This window comes from Dipodomys merriami, unplaced genomic scaffold, assembly GCF_024711535.1.
Source record: "Dipodomys merriami isolate MVZ:Mamm:240054 unplaced genomic scaffold, mDipMer1.0.p SCAF_24, whole genome shotgun sequence".
In the NCBI taxonomy this organism is placed as follows: Eukaryota; Metazoa; Chordata; class Mammalia; order Rodentia; family Heteromyidae; genus Dipodomys; species Dipodomys merriami.
In genome coordinates this window covers 25,827,082-25,848,212 of record NW_027203826.1, presented here as the reverse complement: position 1 = coordinate 25,848,212, position 21,131 = coordinate 25,827,082, and the positions used below count along the sequence as shown (strand labels likewise).

The following is a 21,131-nucleotide window of genomic DNA, read 5'->3' as shown; positions in this document are numbered from 1 at the left end:
TGCTTTCTACCACTCCAGATTAATTTGCATTTGACAGAATTTTATTTAAATGGAATCATACTGTATTCCTTTTAGGTCTCATTTTGTCTATTCAACATAAATATTTATAAACTGAACCATTTTTTTTTTGTTTTGTTTCTTCTGGTCGTGGGGCTTGAACACTGGGCCTGGGCGCTGTCCCTCAGCTCTTCAGCTCAAGGCAAGCACTCTACCTCTTGAGCCACAGCACCACTTCCAGTTTTCTAGTGGTTAATTGGAGATAAGAGTCTCATAGACTTTGCTGCCCAGGCTGGCTTTGAACCTCCATCCTCAGATCTCAGCCTTCTGATGAGTAACTAGGATTACAGGCGTGAGCCACTGACACCTGGCTCAACCATGTTGTTTTATGTATCAATAGCTTGGTTCTTTTTGTTGCTGTGTGGTATTCCATTGAATAGATATACCATAGTTGGTTGCCTCACAAACCTATTGATAGACATTGCATTGTTTCCAGTTTGGTGTAATTACTGTGAAAGCTGTTACGAGCAATAGTGCATCAATCTTTGTGTGATCTGTGCTTTCATTTCTCGTGGGCAAACACCTGAGATACAAAGATTGACAAGGAGTCGTACGAAAGCCATGTGTTGCGCTTTTTAAGAACTTGTGTACTTCTTGTTCTGTTTGTGCCAGTATTGGGGCTTAAACTCAGGACCTGTCACTTTGCTTTTTCTCTCAAGGCTGGAGCTCCGCAGCGGAGCCATTTGAGTCACAGCATCACATGACTTTTTAAGAAACTTGTGCCCATGGTTTAAAGCAGGATTCACATAATTACCTAGAAATATTTGTCATATACATAGTCTCAGTTGGGGAATTCTGACTCTGGGGTGAATAGGCCCTTCAGAAAGTAGTACTGGGCCCCAAATTCCCCTTTAGAACATTTAGACTTCAGAACATTTGCAGTTTGTAGGTAGGCTCATCCTAAACTGCAGACCACATAAGAGTGTGTATGTGCAACGTTTGATTTCTCTCACAAAGTGACTTCTGCGTACTTCTGCATGTTTTATATTTAATTGAACCCACCATCAGATAGGTGCTCTACCCATAATGTAGTCATCATTACAAATACATTGCAAGCTCACAGCCTCCTGCTCTAGTTTCAAGGCAGATTCTTGTGTCGGCCTGTTTTATGTTTTGTAATTTTTGAGTCAGGGTTTCACCATGTAGCAAAGACTGGTCTCGAATTCGCCATCCTCAGGCTTCCAGATCAGTGTTTCATAAGAAGGTATCCTCCTACGGTTCAGAACCATGAAATAGTAAGACCGTGTATCTGATGCGAAAGCAGCTATGTGTGAAGCCATTCTCCTTACTCACGCACGGGTCATGGAACTGCAGCCTCAGCACTGAAGGGAAAGTTCGAGAGATCTGGATCATTTTTCAGATGCCCCATTTCTCAGTTCTCAGTTCCTAATTCTCTTTTCCTTCCTCACTTGATGGATCATAAGGAAGCAGCAGATAGAGCTGCATGTTGACTTTAATGACTGTTTCAGTTCCTTTTTCATTGTTCTGACCTGACAGAAACAACTTAAAGAACAGAAGATTTATTTTGACTCGTGCTTTTAGAGAGTGCTTTCCATGATGGTTTGGCCCCATGTGCCTGGGTAAAACATCGTGGCGGCCAGAAGCAGAGAGAGAGAAAGAAGGACAGGAACGGTTCAGGACAAGATATATCCCCTGCAGGGCATACGCTAGTGACCCTGCTTCCTCCAAGCTTGCTCCACATCCTGCCTTTCCCTACTGTCCCTCAATGCCAGGGTATTATGAACAATACATCAGGTCTTAGTCCATGCATTTGGTCACAGCTCTCAAGACCTAACAGGCAAGGAAATGCCCCCACAGACACCTCCAGGGCATGCTTAATAATTTTCCTGGTGTCTCTTAGTCCAATCAGGTTGATGATTAAGATGAACCACCATGCTAGTAGCTATTGCTGAGATTTGAGAATTTAGGTTCTTAGCTATCCTGGCAGAAAAGCCCCTGATCTCCAGTTAGATGGCAGAAAGCTGGAAGTGGAAGTATGGCTCACATGGTGTAGCACCAGCCTTGAGTAAAAAAGCTAAAGGTCCAGACTCTGAGTTCAAACCCTAGTACCAAAGAGAAAAAAGGATTAACCACCACAGTGAGGAAGGCTAAAGGATGCTAAAGGATGCTATTGTCAGGTACAATTTAGGGAAATATTTCTGTCTCAGAAAATATAATTTCCCAGAACAGTATCTCCTGAGATAAAAGCCTTATTGGATTTAGTCCTTGGGCTTGATTTATAATGGAATTAGTGTTCATTCACTTGGGAAAAAAATCACTCTTAGCAATATTAAGGATAAATATGAGGTTAACTTAGCCAGTTGGGCATCTAGGTCTTACTCCTGCCTAATCTCGGTATTTGAAAATGAAGCCAAGGGCTGGGAAGGTGGCTCAGTGGTAGAACGCTTTCCTTGCATGCCTGAGGCCCTGGGTTTGATTCCTCAGCACCACATAAGCAAAAAGAAAAAAGCCGGAAGTGGTGCTGTGGCTCAAGTGGTAGAGTGCTAGCCTTGAGCTGAAGAGCTGAGGGACAGCGCCCAGGCCCAGAGTTCAGGCCCCATGACCGGACCCCCCCCCAAAAAAAAGAAAGAAAAAAGAAAATGAAGCCAAAAGAGGAATTAGGTAAGTTATGATCTAAAATTGTTTAAATTTGAAATATAGGAACAGCTCCCGAACCTGGCTTCTGAATCTTTGCGTTCAAAGATTCTTTGAACTGGTCTTTCTGACCCTACCTCAGCCCTTCTTCAAGAACTCCCAGGCTGCTGGCTGAAAATGAAGAAGAACATGTTGCTCTTTCCCAAAAGTTTCCGAATGAACATTTCATGAGCTGAAAACCCCCAGGCGTGGGCACCGTGGGAGGATTTGGGGAATAAAGATAAACCGTTTATCCAGTGAGCCCTCATCCCTACTCGGTGCTCCTTCCTTCCCTGCTTTTCCAGCCGGAGTTATTATCGTGGGGAACCTGAACAGCTTGAGCCGCACCAGTACTGCCCTCCCCGCCGACTCCTACCAGATTGGGGCCATCGCGGGCATCATCATCCTCATCCTCGTGGTCATCTTCCTCCTGGCCTTGTTCGTTATTTATAGACAGAAGCAGAAAGGAAAGGACTCGAGCATGCCAGCCGTGAGCTACACCCCGGCCATGAGGGTCATCAATGCGGATTACAGTATGGCAGGTAAGACTGGGAGTGGAAGGGGTCACAGACCCTGGAAAGCTAGACCTCTCCATGCTGGTTCTTTGAGACCATGGGTTTCAAGTCATTATCTTTTGCCTTGGAAATCCTGGGTTTTGAACTCAAGGCCTCATAGTCACTACCACATGAGCCCCGCCCCGAAGCCTTCTTGGTTTTAGTTAAGTTATATTGTATATAGACTTCACACTTTTAGCCTGCAATGTCTTTGACCAGAGATCCTCCTACCTCTCAAGTGGCTGGGATTCCGGAATGAAGCTACCACACCTGGCCTTCCTCTGTCATTTTATTTTTCTCTAAGGCTTTTAAAATTGGGCTTGCTTTAGATGTAAAGCAGGTAGGCTTTACTACGCACCAAGTCCCAGCTTCTGTCATGGATGAGAGGATAGAGAAGGAGCAAGGACCATGAGTGTACCAAGGTCTTGGAGAGGATGGGGTAGGTGGAGCAGGTCTCTCGCCTCTGCTCCTGGATGCTTCCTATGGTATCTTCCCACCACTCCCAGGATCCACACAACCCGGTAACTGGAGAAGCAACTGCTATAGGAAATGTCGTTGTTGTTTTTGTTGGTGGTGGTATGAGCCATAACCAAGGCTGTGAGAAACCTCTTTAGAATCTGTCACAAGTCCCCATAGAAGCAAAGTGATTTCGTGACGCATGTAGCCATCAGATGGCTAAATGATGACAAGGTGTATGCTGTAGCAGGTCTTCTACCAGTTGAGTCACACCACCAGTCCCCTTTTCACTGGTTATTGCCAACGCAGGCTTTGCTTGATGCCCACACTGGGCTGGATTGGGCTATGAACCTCCTCTGTGCCTCCCCGTATTGCAGGAATGGCAGGCATCCATCACTGTGTCCAATCATTGGTTCAAATGGAGTCTCTTGAACTGTAACATCCAAGCAAGCCTTGAACCACGATCCATCCCTGCCTCCCAAGTGACTAGGATTACAGGCTTGAGCCACTGTGCTTGGCCTGAAAACTTAAAATATTTATTAATGTAGAGCAGTTGCTTGAGGATTTCAGTTACATGTTTATCAATGCTATAATCCTCAGGAAATAAGTCAAGCAGCTAATAGGTATGTATTTTCAGTACAGAATTGTGTCGAGAAACCAGATATTTTGTTTAAAAAAGGAAAAGAGACTGTTACAGCAAAAATAGCTTCCAATAAGGCCGCCGAGCTCTTACAAGCCCCAAAGCTGAGCACAGTTGTTTGTAGATATGTTCATACTTGACAAGAAGACAGGCAGGGGCTGGGAAGGTGGCTCAGTGGTAGAGCGCTTGCCTTGCATGCTCGAGGCCCTGGGTTCGATTCTTCAGCACCACATAAGTAAAAAGAAAAAAGCCGGAAGTGGCGCTGTGGCTCAAGTGGTAGAGCACTAGCCTTGAGCTGAAGAGCTGAGGGACAGCGCCCAGGCCCAGAGTTCAGGCCCATGACTGGACCCAAAAAAAAAAAAAAAGAAGACAGGAGGCAGCCCTAGCTGCGATCTCCAGGAGCATTGCTGAATGGGCTTCGCTGTGTGTGTGTGTGTGTGTGTGTGTGTGTGTGTGTGTGTGTGTGTGTGTGTGTGTGTGTGTGTGTGTGTGTGTGTGTGTGTGTGTGTGTGTGTGTGTGTATGCATATGTGATACTGGAGCTTGAACTCAGCGCCTGTTTGCTGTTCCTTGCCTTTGGTTTTTGCTCAAGGCTAATGCTCTACCACGTCTGGGGTTTTTGCCAGTTAATTGGAGATAAGCATTTTACAGACTTTTCTGCTCCGTGTGACTTTGAGCTACAATCCTCAGATCTGTTTCCTGAATAGCTAGGATTGCAGGCGTGAGCCAGCAGTGCAGTCTGAGGGGCTGAGACATAAGAAAGCAGTCCAAATACCGTATTGACTGCTGCTTTCGATTCCCTCCTGCTGTGTGGATTTGGAGCAGCCTGTGTCTGACCTGTCTCCTTTTCTTCTTGCAGAAACCTTACCACACGGCAGCGGTGGGAATGGTAACAGCCACTACTTCACCAACCCCAGCTACCACACACTCACCCAGTGTGCCGCCTCCCCTCACTTCAACAACAGGGAGACGCTCACCATCGCCAAGGTGAGAGGGGCTGGGGGCGGGGGAACTAGCATAATGAAGACTGCCCTAGGTAATGCACATGTGTGGTCCGCACGATTCTGCTAGCGGTCCTCTGGATGTGTCTCAGCGCCTCCAGTGTACTAACCACATCCTCAGAAATGGGGACCCCTGGTGACTAGCTGGTGAGTGAGGCAGCTGCCAGGAGAGGCCAGGCTCCATATCTATCCACCGTCCGTGTTACTTCCATGACACCTCCTTGGGAAAGTGCTCCTGATCTTTTTATTTGGATGGAAGTGTCTCATACTTGCTGGTGCTCTACCGTGTGAGCCATGCGCCCAGCTTTTTTGCTTATATTTACTTTTCAGATAGAGTCTTCTTCTTCTTTTTTTTTTTTTGTCTTGAGGGACTTGGCCTTGGACAGTGATCCTCCTACCTATACTTTTCACAAAGCCCGGGTTACAGGTCCACACCAGCACACTCAGCATATAGACTGAGAGGAGGTCTTCCTAAGCAGATCCTGGGGCTAGCCTCTAACTGTGGGCCTTCGTTTCTCTGCTTCTCAAGGATTTAGGATTACAGTAGTATACTACCACACTCACACCGAAAATATTTCTAATTTAACTTAAGATTGTAAAATAAACTATTGTGACATTCATTTTTAATTTTGACTTTATTGCCAGTTGTGGGGCTTGGATAGTAATTCAAAAAGAAAACTTAAAGACATATAGCAGACTCAATCCTGAATAAAACCATCAAGTTTGTCTTTCCTGATTAGTTTTCTTCTAGTACCCTTTCCAGTACTCTTTCCTAGTCCTTTTACTTTAGTGACAATAATACACATTTGTGTGGGTTGAATCATATGAAACTGCTACTTTTGCAAAGCCCCAAGTGGCCAAATAATAATAAGTGAATACTGCACACCAAGCATTTCTAGTCACCTTGCAAGAGGAGCTTGCTCCATCTTCGCAGCAATATCACACCTGCTGGTGTGACCACTACCCCATTTTACAGATAAGAAAGCCAAGTGGAGGAAGGCTGGAAACTCCAGCTGTACCCTTTAATTCTTCCCACAATTCTCTGGACCCACACACATCGCGCTCTTTCCCATTGTACCCAAACAAGGCCTCCAGTTCCATTGTAAGTCTCATCACTCTTCACTTCTCCATTAACTTAATCTACAAAAAAAATGAGCTAATTAATTTAATCCAGTTGTCATTAAATTAATGCAGCTAGACTTTGATTACAGTGCTGAGTGGTTAAATAGCATTTCTCACTCCGGAGATTCAGCTTCATGATTCCCCTTGTTCTCAGGCAGATTCAGGGAAGTTTGTGTGTCAGGAAGACTGCAGATTCACTAGAGACACGGGCAATATCATGCATATTTTAATGGGAAACCTTAGATCCAGAATTCATCCAGTGTTCAATTCAAAATTCCATGTGCAGAGACCCAAGGGAGGCACTCTCGTGTGAGGGTGTGAAAGGCAGAGCTTCAGTGTAGAGACAGGGCTGGGGTGCAGAAGGCAGGTTCTCTGCCTCCAGGAGTCATGGCCTCTCACCTCCAGGCTAGCTTAGTGCTTTGGAGAGTGTGTTTCTCCAATGGCCCCAGACTTGCTTTTCACCAGACAGGTAGTGCACCGTGGCACACAGTGCTGCCTTTTTAACATGTCTACCGTTTCTGTTTCTCCTAGGCAAAGAACAACCAGCTGTTTGTGAATCTTAAAAGCATGAACCCTGGGAAGAGAGGCCCCGTGGTGGACTGTGCCGGGACGCTGCCTGCGGACTGGAAGCAAGGCGGCTACCTCAATGAGCTCGGTGCGTGCAGCCGGTGCCAGCCAGTGCCCTGCATGAACCCAGAGGCCTCCTGGGAATAGGCAACAAAAGCCCAGAGGATGGGATTCTGCCTAGCACCTCCATGGAGCATGCTTGTTTTGTGCAACAAATGCTTTCTGAGTCGTGCGTGTGCGGCAGGGATTGCTAGACCAGCAGCTCTCTGCCTGGCAGTGCTGCGTTTTAGCTCCTCTCTTCCCTCTAAAGTTACAAAATTACTCTGCTAGGTCATCATCTCAGGAGGCCAGTTGGAGAAATGGTGTCCAGGTTTAGGGCCTATCATCTGGGCAGGATTGGTGGCGCAGGTGCATGACTGGAGGACAAGATGACAGAATATGACCCAACCCACCATAGAAATCATTGTGTCCGCCATCTCCCACAGCTTCTGCCCTCAGATCCAAGTCAAGCAAACACTTCTGTGGGCAGAATTTCCAGGGAGTTAGGGATCATGTCTCAGGAGCTGAGAGCAAAGACTACATTTCTCTTTGGTAAAATTTCTCTTTCATTCTTTGCTACAAACCCTTTTATCCTGCCTCCTTATATAACATTATGCCTCCCCCATCAACTTGGAGCTAGGCTCGATTGCTAGTAACCCAGACCAAGACAATACACTCAAGGGAGAAAATAATATTCCCCTTTTCTGTTCCACCATGGCTGGTATTAGACATGCCTTCTTCCTTCTCTTTCTCTTTATTCAGTGTTCCCAGTGGGCCATCAGCCTCTGAACCCGAGTTTAACAATCACTTGAAGAAGTATATCATTGGGGTGGCTATTATTTCTTCAATATTCTCACATACTTACTTGGACTGTTTATAACAAGTCATTATTACTCCTGACTTTTAACTAGGTGCTGATCGACCTAGAAAGGAATATGATATTCCTTTTCATCAAAGGTCCCTTGAATGACTTTCAGATGGGCTGTTTCTTGAGTGTGTGCCCCTTTAATTGCCACAGAAATTAAAACTCCATTCATTGATTTGGTGCTTTGAGATTCACAAAGCTTTTACCTGAGCCTTACTTCCCTAAACGATGACAACCACCTTGGATGGCGGAAGACAGGTTTTGTATCCCCCATTTGAGAGATGCTTAGAGTGCTGAACAGCACTCCAGAAACAGCATGACTAAAAAGCAATGAGACCCAGTAGAATTCCTGATTCTCGTTTAATGCTTACAATGCACCAACACCAGGTGGTGTAACATGGACTAAATAAGGAAGGGTCTCTGTTCTTCTTAGTAACATTGTGGATACATGCATCTGTGACTGAAGTCTTTTCTTTTTGATACCTGTGAATTCATTGGTTTAAGCAAAGGTTGCGTGTGTTCCGTGACAGCATACTTCATGTTTCCCAGTGTGAGCAGGAGTAATTTTCCTTTGACCACCCCTTCCCCTTTGAAGGTCAGATCTTCTAAAACAAGAAAGCTACGATGCAGCCACTAGGCAGGCTCAGAACCCGATGCCCCCACATCTAGAAATATCAAATTGTTAAGATAAAAACTGCATACCAACAGTCAAGATCTAGGACTGGCCTGTAGCATGTTACCCAACAATGAGTATTTGATGTTTCCAGTTTTCAGAAAACATTCTTACCGTGGAGACAGTAATATCCCAGTTAGTGGGAAAAACCATCAGGGCCTCCTAAGAGCTGCCCTTGTAGGTCAATTCTCAGTTCTAGCCTTGGCTATGACTTTCCTTCTCTGCAACTTTGAGTCATATACATTGATTTAACACTCCCTAGATGTTCCTGAGTTTATCAGCCTTTCCTGGAGCTCTTATGAAAGAGCAAGTGATGATCATATGTGTGTATGTGTGTGTGTGTGTGTGTGTGTTTATGTGTGTGTTACACATGTTTATGGTAGTGGGGTCAGTAGCTGATTAGCCCCTTTGATGAACATTATAGTGGGAAGATTGTCACCCACCACGATCAAGATTGTAACCCACCATGATCCTGGAACTTTAGGTGGGTTTTCTCCTCCTTTCTCTTCTCACAGGGTGATTTTGTTTTTCTTTCTTCATTACAGGTGCTTTTGGACTTGACAGAAGCTACATGGGAAAATCCTTAAAAGGTAGGGTATATATTTGAGAATGAAATGTTTATATCAGAATCACAATTTTAAGAATTATCTCACAGGCTTTTTGTTTCTAAACAAAGCAAAAGCGCAGTGTAAAGATAATTTAAAACTGTCAACATGGTAAATTGCTATGACACACAAACCTGTTTGACATCAAGAGAGTGACCATAGGCAGATATTTTTAGAACAAAAGTTTTGGTTAAAAAAAAAAAGTTTGTTTGCGGTGGAAATACTCATATTGTCTTTAAAAGAAATAAGGGTAATAGGGAGAGGAATACGTAAAATATAAAATAGCCAGGAAAATAAGAAGATCTCAGCATGATGGTGTGTTTACTAAGGGCTGCTCTTCAGGACGTGTTTGGATGTAGGTTCCCTAATATGGAAGCATAGAGTAAGATCTTACAGTACAGTATAAACCATCTTGTATCTCAAGGTCATCAACTGCTGGTTTCTAGATTGAAACCTTTGTAAAGTCAAAAGCTTCCACTAGGACATTTTGTATTTGGAAAACAGAATGGGATTAACTGTACTTGAATATGAGCATTAGAATCAAATCAGCCCATGGTATTCATTGGGACGTCTCTTAAAGTGGAGGTAAAATGACTTTTATGGGTATAAGTGTAATCAGTGAGTAATTTTATAGCATTTTCTCTCCAAAAGAAGCAGAAAATATGTACCACTGGTTTCAACAGATCGAAGTATAGGGAGCTAGCTATAAAGAAAAAGACAACTTGCCAACACCAAAAAACAACGCTCAAGAAACAGCATTTGTGTTTTCCTCCCATCTTCCATCACAGATCTGGGAAAGAATTCTGAATATAATTCAAGTAACTGCTCCCTAAGCAGTTCTGAAAACCCATACGCCACCATCAAAGACCCGCCAGTGCTACTTCCTAAAACCTCCGAGTGTGGCTACGTGGAAATGAAGTCGCCAGCGCGGAGAGATTCCCCCTATGCCGAGATCAATAATGCAACCTCAGCCAACAAGAATGTTTATGAAATCGGTGAGTGCTCACAGCCGTAGCACTGGGCACACGTGATTGGCTTCCACACCATTTTAAATGGCCCGTATTTTACATGCAAACTGTGTTCACAGGAATCACATTAATCAATGTGAAATTTATTTCTCGGGAAAAATACCATTTAGCCAATTTAAAGTCCATTGGCTAAATCTTCTACCTGTTCATCCACCTTTTATTTTGTAACCACAGTAAATGTGTATCATATTAGCTCATGTATCAAGTTAGCCAAAACAAATGGTGTGCCAGGCACCAGTAGCTCACTCCTGTAAGCCTAGCTATACTCAGGAGGCTGAAATCTAAAGAGAGAGTACAGTTGGAAGCCAGCCTGGGCAGGAAAGTCCATGACACTCTTATCTCCACTGAACTACTCAGGAAAGGCCAGAAGAGAAGTGGTGCTCTGTGTCACGTGTTAGCGCTAACCTTGAGTAAAAGATCAGGGACAGTGCCCAGGCTGAGTTCAAGCCCCAGGACTGGTTTTTAAAAAAAGGGGGGGTGGGTGGTGAGCAGGTGGCTCATGCCTGTAATCTTAATTACTCAGAAGACTGAGATTTGAGGATTGCAGTTCAAAGCCAGACTGGGCAGGAAAGTCTGTGAGACTCTTATTTCCAATTAACCACCAGAAAACTGAAAGTGGTGCTGTGGCTCAAGTGGTAGAACACTTGCCATGAGCTGAGGAGCTCAGGGACAGAGCCTAGGCCCAGAGTTCAAGCCCCACCACCAACCAAAAAAAAAAAGATGACCACATGGTAGGTATGAAGAAATCAAGGGAATATGTGGAAATACAAAACATGAGTCATTGTCTCAAAAAAAATGGTTTCAGTGGACTATGCAGGTGATTCCTTTCCTAGTTGGATGTTATATAATATGGTGCTTTCAGTAGAATAGGAACATTTAAATTGTCTAATAAATCAAAAATATTCTCAAATGTGAATCTGCTACCTATTAGTAAGAATTTGATTTAAAATCATAGTTATTTGGAATGCTCTTTGTGAATTCCTTTTGGGAACAGATAAAACATACCACATTTGCAATTGGCTAGATAGTTGGACTATATTTTACTTTCTCTGTCATTCTGTTTCCTCTCTCTCTGATTCTCTCATAGTACTTATGATTTTTAACTCTAAAAATGAAGTGGGCAATTTAATGCCAGTAATTTGCTTCAGGACATATAATGGAAAATAATGAAACCATTTACTTTTAAGGAATTAAGACAGATTTTTTTAATGTGGAAACTATGGTGGCATTAATTTCTTTATTTTAAATTTGCAACTATTTCCCTTTAAATTGTCTGGTAAGCCCATCACAGGAGAATGCAAACTCACTGCAGAATGACAGCCTCGGTACTATGAACATGAATTGAGTTACACTTTAAAGTCTTCTGAACTCTGAATCAGGGATTTAAACTAAATTATTCTCAGGGGATTTTTGAGATAATGATTCATGTTTTATATTTCCACCTAGTCCCTTGATTTCTTCATACCTACCATGTGGTCATCTTTTTTTATTTTTTCTCTCCCTGGTCTTGGGGTTTGAACTCAGAGCCTGAGTCCAGTCCTTGAGTTTCTTTCGCTCACAGCTAGCACTCTACCACTTGAACCACAGTACCACTTCTGGCTTTTTCTGACTAGTTTATTGGAGATAAGAGTCTCACAGACTTTCCTGTCTGGATTGGCTTCAAACTTCAATCCTCAGATCTCAGCCTCCTGAGTAGTTAGGATTACAGGCATGAGCCTCCGGTCCCCAGCTTTGTGGTCATCCTTTCATTCAGAATACTATTTGTGTGTGTGTCAGTTGGTCCAACACTATAATACCCACTGTTTTCATAACTGTGAACGTACCGTGTACATATCGGTGGTAGTGAGGACTGTACTCAGGGCTGATAGGCAGGTGCCACACCCCAGCTGAGCCACACCCCAGCACTTTTTCTGTGCTGATTATTTTTGAAATAGGGTTGTCCCACTTGTCCAGGTGGGCGTTTGCATGCTGGATCACAGTCTGCCTATTTTAGGCTTCCATTGTAACTAGGATGACAAGCACATGCCACCATGCCCAGCTCCTGTGGGAGGAAGAGGGGATCTCACGGACTTTTCTGCCTGGGCTAGCCTCTACTGTGAGCCGCTCAATCTCAGTGCCCAGCATTACAGGGGTGGGCCACCAACACCAGGCTCAATCGTACTTGGAAAATAGTATTTTTCCATATATTCTTTATGAAGATATATATTATGTGTTTGATAGTTGCAAGGAGTACCATCTTTTTTGACCATCTTTTTCCTTCCTGATATATTAACATGTCCCTGGTTCTCCCAGAACCTACAGTGAGTGTCGTCCAAGGAATATTCAGCAATAATGGACACCTTACCCAGGATCCATACGACCTGCCAAAGAACAGTCGCATCCCTTGCCACTATGACCTGCTGCCAGCCCGGGGCAGTTCATCTTCCCCTAAGAGAGAGGATGGTGGCGGCAGCAGCAGCAGCAGTGGCAGCAGCAGTGAATGACACCAAAGGACCACTGGGTGACCCAAGAACTCTTCCCAGAACTGCAGTCCAGTTCTTCTCCCTGTTCAAGTTTGCCGCCTTTCATGAATGTTAATCAGCTTGGTAGGCAATTGCCGGATGCGATCCGGAAAGCTCACAGCCAAGGCTGCCGCTCCGTGTAGGTGATCTCTGGGAGGGCGGAAGGAAAGATACATCATCATGATTTCCTCTTACTAGTAGTTTTAGCGCTGCACCATGAAGCATGACTTTTTGGAAGATGTTGGCTAAAAAGATGAACTTGCATAACGCCTTTGAAGACACTGGCTGGATCCCTGCGTGGACCGTTTGAATACCTTTTCTCATTTGCATCATGGAGCTATACCTAGGACTGTGTAGTTTTCCCTAAACTCACTTAGTTAAAAAATGGGAATCATTAAACATGGTGAAGAGGCGAGGCATATAATATTGAGTCCTTATTGCTTAGTTGTTGTTGTTTTGTCCAAGCTGGGCTCTGACTTTACAAGGATTGTTCAGGGAAAGTCTTCGGTCAGTGGCAGGACTGGAGGAACTCTGAATAAGCACTAGCCGTGGTCAGCAAACTTAAAGATGAAAAACTTTAGTTTTCTTAGGATGAGAAAATGTACAATTAGAATTGTTTTAGGAATAGTAAAGCATCGCCAAAATCGACACATAACTGTGCCAGGCACAGGCTGTGTTTCCCTGTTGGACCCTTGGCCCAGTTCAGACCCGTGACATTGTTCTGTTCATCACCTCCCGCCATACACAGCAGCTACGTGGAGGTCCTCACATATCAGTGATTTTTTTCAGAAATAGACAGGTAAAAGCATTTTATTTTTGAAAGACTAGATCCAATTAATGTGTAATGACTGGCAACAGTTGTAAAGTTTAAGCATAAGAAGATGCTTCATACATGCTGTAATATAGAATTAGCAGGAAGGTTTGATTAATGTTTCCCTAGACATTTCCAAAGTATTTTTGTGCATTTTATGGAAAAGGGCACTTTCCTTTTTATTAATTGTTGATGTAGAGAAACTATGCTTAAGCTGGTCTTTTGCATTGCTAATATGACATGTATCCCCCTTGTCATTAATTTGTGTTTTCATTAAGTTGTATATTCTATGTTTTGTAGTGTTTGGATTGTTCATGAAAAACTATTATGTGTTCATTGTTTCTTGTATTATTGCCATTCAGCTTCTGCTTGATAAAAATGCAATGCGGTTTTTCTTTTGGAAGGAAATGAAAATACATAATTTGAACCTATTAAAGTTGGCCATTACTAAAATAGTACAATAACCACAAGTGAATGGTTTTTGAGTGAATGAGAAAGGATTCTGAATATTCCAAAATGCAGCTCCTTTCCATGTGGTTTCCCTGAGTCTTGGTCGAGCCCAGGGCGTGATGAGTGCTGAGCACTACAGACTGATCTCGCTAGAGACCTGTGATGATCACATACATACTTGGCCATCAAATCCGGGACACTTGCTAGCAGATGAGGGCATTGTTAATAATTCTGCAGTGGGCTGAAATCCATACTGTTCTAAATAAGCCACCATAACGTTGATCCTGGTACACTTATGTAATAACATCTTTCAATTCAAGTTATTTATCTCGTAAGAATGCCAAGGTAGTGTAAAAAAGCCAGTTTCTCTTTCTTTGATCTACTTGAGCAAGCAGAATGGCAGAATGGACAGCTTCCTAAGAGAAAACAGTACTCTTGAATCTTTTAAAAACCCAAGTCCTTGATAGCACTACTTAACGATAATAATAATTAAGAAAAAACCCTGAGGGACATTCTTTCTGAGTCAGCTAATAATTATATACTACATATTTATCTATAGACAGTATCCAAAGAGCATGGTCCCTGCCAGCTTTTGAACTGGCATAACCAGATATTTCATGTCACACACCTGTCCCTGTGATAGTGGCTTGTCTGAACAGGTGGACAATACAATAAGCACACCTGTGGCACTTAATTTTTAAGAACTGCCAAGTTAATCAAGGAAATGCAGAAGTGCCTGGAATTCACTTTACAAGTTATTCTAATAGTTAATGACTACGTTCAGTGAGCTGAAACATGTGTGGCTGAGTAGCTGCAAGGTTTCTTTTCTGATAAGGAAAAAGAGAGACATTTTTCTCTCCTTTCTCTTTTAATCCTGGTACCAGGAGTTGAATTCACTACTTCATGCAGTCTACCACTTGAGCCACGTCTCTAATCTAGCATTTTTCCTGATTAATTGGAGGTAAAGTCTTGTGGCCTTTTCAACCTGGGCTAGCTTTGACCTTTGATCCTCAGATATTAGCCTTCTGAGTAGTTAGGATTCCAGGCATGAGCTACTAGTGCCTGAAACCCTTCTTTTTTAAGGATCATCTCTTCAATGCTCCATGGTAAATTTGAGTTTCTCCATCCTATTTCTCTTCTCATTCCACAAAGAAAAAGGAAAAGTTGCAGTCACTTGAGCAGAAACAGAGCGAATGTGAACTCCAGCGATTGCAATGCTTAGTGTTCAAGGCCACTCTTTGTCAGACTCCACTTGGGGCTTTTCAGTTGTAAGAACACGTCACACCTTGGACATTGTAAAAACTCTATGTTATATTTAGAAGGAAGGAAAAACTTCCTGTTATTTGGATATAATTTCTCCCTTATATCCTATCATGGTAAAAGCACTGAATGAGTTTGAGGATTACCTTGCAAGAGCCAGTCATATAAAAGCATGAGCCATGCTGTTATGTTTTTGTCCAGAACTTGCCCAGATGATTACATATGCTTACTTGAATAATAGTATGAGATAGAAAATTCCATCATTATTAACACCACTTCACATTAGTGCTCATCATGTGGCGTAATGTTAATAGCATCTACTATGTTTGGCATTGTATTTGTGGAACTTAAATTTACCAATTTTAGAAAAACCAACCATAGCATTGCATAATAGAACAGTATGACTTGTCTCAAGATAATCCATTATCACAAGCAATGTATGCTGGGAAAAATGCAAACAACTTTATGAATATGTTATCACCTTGATCGTTGTCAGCCAATAGTAGTCAATGATTGGAAGGTTATACTAAAAAAAATACTTTAAAAGTTGAAGGAGACTCATGCCAGTACCAGTGACTCATGCCTGTAATCCTAGCTACTCAAGAGGCTAACATCTATGGATCCCATTTTGAAACCAGCCCAGACAGAAAAGTTTGTGAGACTCTTATCTCCAATTAACTAGCAAAGCAACAACAACATAAACAAAAGACAGAAGTGAAGCTGTTGCTCAAGTGATAGTGTGCCATCTTTGACAACACTGAGATCTTGAGTCCAAGCCCCGGGACTGGCCACACACAAAGAAAAGTTGAATAAGGGTATCACAATGCTATTTACAATCTATGTAGATAGTAAAAGTTCACTGTAAACTTAAGATGGTCAATAAAAACAAATTTAGGGTTATGTTTTAAAAAATAATTAATTTTCTACCATTAAATTTCTACATCTTTACTCTTCAGATTAAATATTTAAGACCTATTTTGGTCCTAAAGGTTTTATGTCATGGAAGTGTATGTAGCTATCCAAGTGTGAATCACATGTATGGATGGGAACTTCATTTCTAAGGATGTACACAGGCAAGCTTTACAGTCCTATTGATACTGGTGTCCTAACACAAGGTCTATGTATTCACACTCAGTATTTGATCTGGGCTTTATTTTAATATGACCAAATCAAACCATGATGTATATTTTTATAAGAAAAAAAGGCAAAATGCATTAGAATCTACTTGGATATAGCAAACAAAAGAGGGCTTCTCATGCTGAAATACCTTATTTTCCAATGATAAACTTTCATCCACATTAGTCTACATTGTTGTGTATCACCAAATGAGTTTGTAGATTAATGCAATAAACTTTCTAATGAAAACTTCTAAAATAGTGCTTATTCCTATATATGGTTCTATTGTTGATTAGTAAAAGGAAAAGAAGTATGAGCTGAATAGAAAAATTAAAACTTTTTCAAGTGTAGCCTCATAGCATGTTAACATTTACAAAAGTGTAACATTTTATTATGTTTAATTGCTACTGTCCATGCTTTGTCTTCTGTGCTTACACTTTAAGAACAAAACAATGTTTAATTTTAATCCCTGGAACTCAGGCTAGTGGATGAGTTGGGTCTTCTTACAAAGAGCTTTAGGGTATCTTACACTGATTTGCTTCCTCTCCGTGTAATGTTTCCAGTAATAATTAAAATATGTCTGAAGCATTCCTTTATAGCACTGAGTTTTAAGGATTGAATATGAATTAATATTTTTTCTTCTCTCAATAGTTGCCTGTTACCTGGAGGTCTGACCACTAGTCACAGTGAGGGATGATGCAGAAAGAGAGACGAGCGATTTCAAGCAATTGACTATTCAGCTAGAAAAATAAACCATGTGTGACCAGTGGTCTGACTTTGGTGTTATTTCACCTTTGAAAGCCATGCTTTCTGCATTGCAGCATATTAGAAATAATAGTCATTGTTTTATACTTTTGTGAGGCTTCAATAACTTCATACTAACATTAATTTTATCACAAAGAAGGACAGAGCAAGAAGGAGAAAAAAAAATGAAGGAATAAGCAACACAGCCAAACAACTCTGGACAGAACCCTTTGAAACTATAAGCCAACATCAATAATTCCTTCCATTAAGTTGTTTTCAGGTATTTTTGGCACGGTGACACAGAATAACTGACACAGAAAATTGGTATCAGAGGAGTAGGGTGGTTACTGTTGTATCTGAGCATGTTTTTAAAGCCTTTTAACCGGTTTGTGGGAAGAACTTGGAAGAGTCTGCAGAGGCACAGTAGAGAAATTTTGGAATGCTGAAAGCAAAGCAATTTGGTGGGGGGTCAGAAGATCAGAATGAAATCAGAAATGTGGACAATAAAGGCTTCACTTAGGGATTTTCAGAGGAAAATGAGGAATCTACTGGGAATTGGAATAAGGGCCATTAGTGTTATATTCTGTTGAAGAATTTGTCTACATTTTTTTTATCTGTGCCCTGAAACTTCGTGAGAGGTCATATTTGAAGATGATGATAGACTAATGAATTTGGTGAAAGAAATCTCAAGACATTGAAATATCCATAATATTCAAGCATGGTCCTTGCTGGCTAATTTTAGACAGATTTATTGTGAGATTTTGAAGCAAAGTCCAGAATGGAATTTTTTTTTTTTTAATGTGCGATTTGGCCAGTAAAAGAACCAGTACTTTCTACCTCTGTTCTGGTAGTTACGACATTCTACCTAATCATGAGACCAAAATCAACACATGAACCTTCTTAACCTTCCTCCTCCCCCTCCCCCTCCCCCTCCCCCTCCCCCTCCCCGTCCCCCTCCCCCTCCCCCTCCCCCTCCCCCTCCTTCTTTGCCATTCTTGGGGTGTGAACTTAGAATCAGGGCACTGCCCTTGAGCTTTTGTGCTCAAGGCTAGTGCCACTTTGAGTCATAACTCCACTCCAGTTTTTTGTGATTAATTGGAGTCTTACATACTTTCCTGCCTGGGCTGGCTTTGAGCCACGATCCTCAGATCTCAGCCTCCTGACTAGCTAGGATTATAGGCATGAGCCACAGTGTCTAGCTGAACTTTCTTTTAAGGGAGCCAAACTAATCTTTCCTCCTTCTAAGTTCTTCTCTCAGATTTTGGTCATAGCAATAAGTCTGATTAATAGAGTTAGTGTGCCGTTTTTCTTAAGCAAAAGAAACTAGAAGAATGGGAATTTAATTATAGTCTTCAACAGAAAGAGGAAAGCTACCATCTTGGCTGCTGCTTAAACCCACTTCTTAAAGACTTTCCTGATCACCTATGTGCTGAAGAACCACAATTTATATTCCACTCCTCTGCTTGGTTGCTGCCATGAGGTTTAGTATCTGAAGTTACATTGTTTCATTAGTTTGTTTTTCCATGTATTGTTTGCTTCACTTGTTAGCATGTAAGCTCCACCATGGATAGATTATTTTCGATTTTTCAGTTAACATACATTAGTGATAAGAGAGAGTTTCGTTCTGATATTTCCATACAGGGACACAGTGCACTTCGAACAAATTTGCTCATGTCACCATATTCCCATTCCTCCTCTCTCCCCCCTTTTCAATACAGCATTTGGTGGGTTTCAATATGCTGTATCCGTATGTACGGACGTACAAACACGTAATACACACACATATACATCCAATTCTTTTTGGGAAAAAAACTTCATTTTCTAACTTGGAATATCACATTCACTTGTGACTAAAACTGACAGATTCTCACGAAAAGAAAACAAATGCAAGCAAAAAACACCAAACAGAATTAGTCCTGAATGGAAAAATGCCATTCTCTCTGTGGGGAAGAACAGTTCTTTAATACAGTCTTTTCTGAGGAACCTCCCCTATTCTTTCCTTTTATTTCCAGTCATCTTTCACACAGAGCTGAGAACCAGGCTTATGGAGAGTTGTTATCAATAGTTTAAGTAAATAAGCTCCATGAGCAAGGTCATGCCCGGTGTGCGTTGGAAGAGACTTTTCCCACCCTGGGTAACAGTCTGGCCCACTAGCTCTGATACCTTCTGTAGTACTGGCCTCACTGCTCCTGGGATACAATGGTGACCGTACCATGGCAGACAAGCCAAAGGCCGTTCGCACAGTGTGAAGTGCCCTCATGCTTTGTGCCTTCCAGTAGCTTTGATGATGCGATTCTCAAATAGTCCATTGTTAGGAACAAGAGACCACTTCATCGTGACATGGACAAAACGGGGGAGTGACTGAAAGGCTCAAAGAAGTTAAGTTTCTCACAATAAATAAACAGTCTGGGAAGTACTTGGCAGCCACAAAATCCTTTAGAAACACACCGATCTTTCAGTTTCTGGACCTCATCTCCTGGAATTCCGAATTTCACCCTTCTGACAGAAAAAAAAATGCAATATTTAAATAGATGAAACATAATGGCAGATTACAAGGATGAAAAGACTGTGTTGCTATGCCTCCTTTTGATAGATTTCCCACAACAGTTTCAAAAAAATCTCATGCTGAATTTTGATGCCTTTAAGTCTAAAGTACATTTCAGTTCCACGACCATGGCCTTCCTGACTTTACATAAACAGATGATCAGTTGGATTTCATGTCTATGTAGTTACTTTTTCTTTCTTGCCCTCTAGCATCACTAGGGATACTTGAAAACAAATTTAATTTCTGTAATTCAAAATGATTGTTATGAAGGAAAAGAACTCCATGCATTCATATAGTCAAAGTACATATAAAAGACTTAGTTTCCTATTAGATAGGCTGTGAATACTTGTCTTTCCTTTCAAAATTAAGGTGAGCCAAAGCTAGCACCATAACATATAATGTACAATGTACAATTGCTAGGTAGAAAGGAGGAAGATCACAGAAATGGTGGAACAAAGGGTGAGCCAATTCTACAGTGATGCTCATGAGACTCTATGTGGGAAATAAACTTTACAACATGAGGGGAAAATTGGGAGAAAATGAGGAAGGAAGTAACACTGTTCAAAAAGAAATTACATTACTTATATAACTGTAACCTCTCTGTACCTCACCTTTACAATAAAATTTAACTTAAAAAAGAGGAAGATCATTTCTATGTAAGAGAACTTTCATAGCAAGACCCAGACCAGCAGCCCCCACACTGGGTATCAAAAGATGAGTAGTACATGGACCTGGTTACAGGAAGCCTACAAGCACAAATTAAAAGGTTCTGCATAGCAAAAGAAACAATCGATAGAATGAAGAGATTGCCTAAGAAATAGAACAATCATCCAATAGGAGATTAAAATGCCAAATAGAGAAAGAACTTAAAGAAGTAAATACTAAAATAATGAAGTGTAATAAATGAGTGGGCAAATCAACTAGACAGACACTTTTTCAAATGAACAAGCAAATATGACCAATAAATTCTCGAAAACACATTCAACTTCCTGAGTCATTTGGGAGATGAAAATCAAAACTCCATGGAGATTCTTCCTCACCTCAGTCAGAATGACTATCATCAAGAAAACAAATACCCCCCCCCAAAAAAAATGCTGGTGAGGATATGGGAGAAGGGAACTCTTATTCATTGTGGTTTGGAATGTGCATTTGTCCAGCCACTATAGAAACCACTATGTAGGATTCTCCAAAAAATTAAAAATAGATCTTCCCTATAATTTGGTCATACCAAAAAAAAAAATCAAAGTCAGACAAGATGGCAAAGCAACACAGCTCTCTCTGCCCAAACAGAGAAACAGGGCCCCAGCACAACACTTCACCCCAAGAGAGTGACACCAAGCAATTGATTAAAATACAGAGAAACACATCAGTGAAGAAGAGTTATACTGCATGCACACAAGGTCAGAAACCTGGGAAGAGACCCTGAAGTGAGGGGACCCCTGCTGCATGGCCAGGCTGCTCATA

The 21,131-nt window shown here is 41.8% G+C and overlaps 1 protein-coding gene across 1 annotated transcript in view; it reads left to right on the top strand.

The window, feature by feature from the left end:
- Nucleotides 1–16,546, top strand: part of Megf10 (multiple EGF like domains 10) — a 136,779-nt gene extending 120,233 nt beyond the window's left edge. The window contains exons 20-25 of the mRNA XM_070034489.1: nucleotides 2,997–3,233; nucleotides 5,200–5,327; nucleotides 6,995–7,118; nucleotides 9,153–9,197; nucleotides 10,001–10,207; nucleotides 12,533–16,546. Of these exons, the coding sequence (XP_069890590.1) occupies nucleotides 2,997–3,233; nucleotides 5,200–5,327; nucleotides 6,995–7,118; nucleotides 9,153–9,197; nucleotides 10,001–10,207; nucleotides 12,533–12,723 (932 nt within the window). The 3' untranslated portion in view covers nucleotides 12,724–16,546. The remainder of the gene's footprint in view (nucleotides 1–2,996; nucleotides 3,234–5,199; nucleotides 5,328–6,994; nucleotides 7,119–9,152; nucleotides 9,198–10,000; nucleotides 10,208–12,532) is intronic.
- Nucleotides 16,547–21,131: the final 4,585 nt, after the last annotated feature.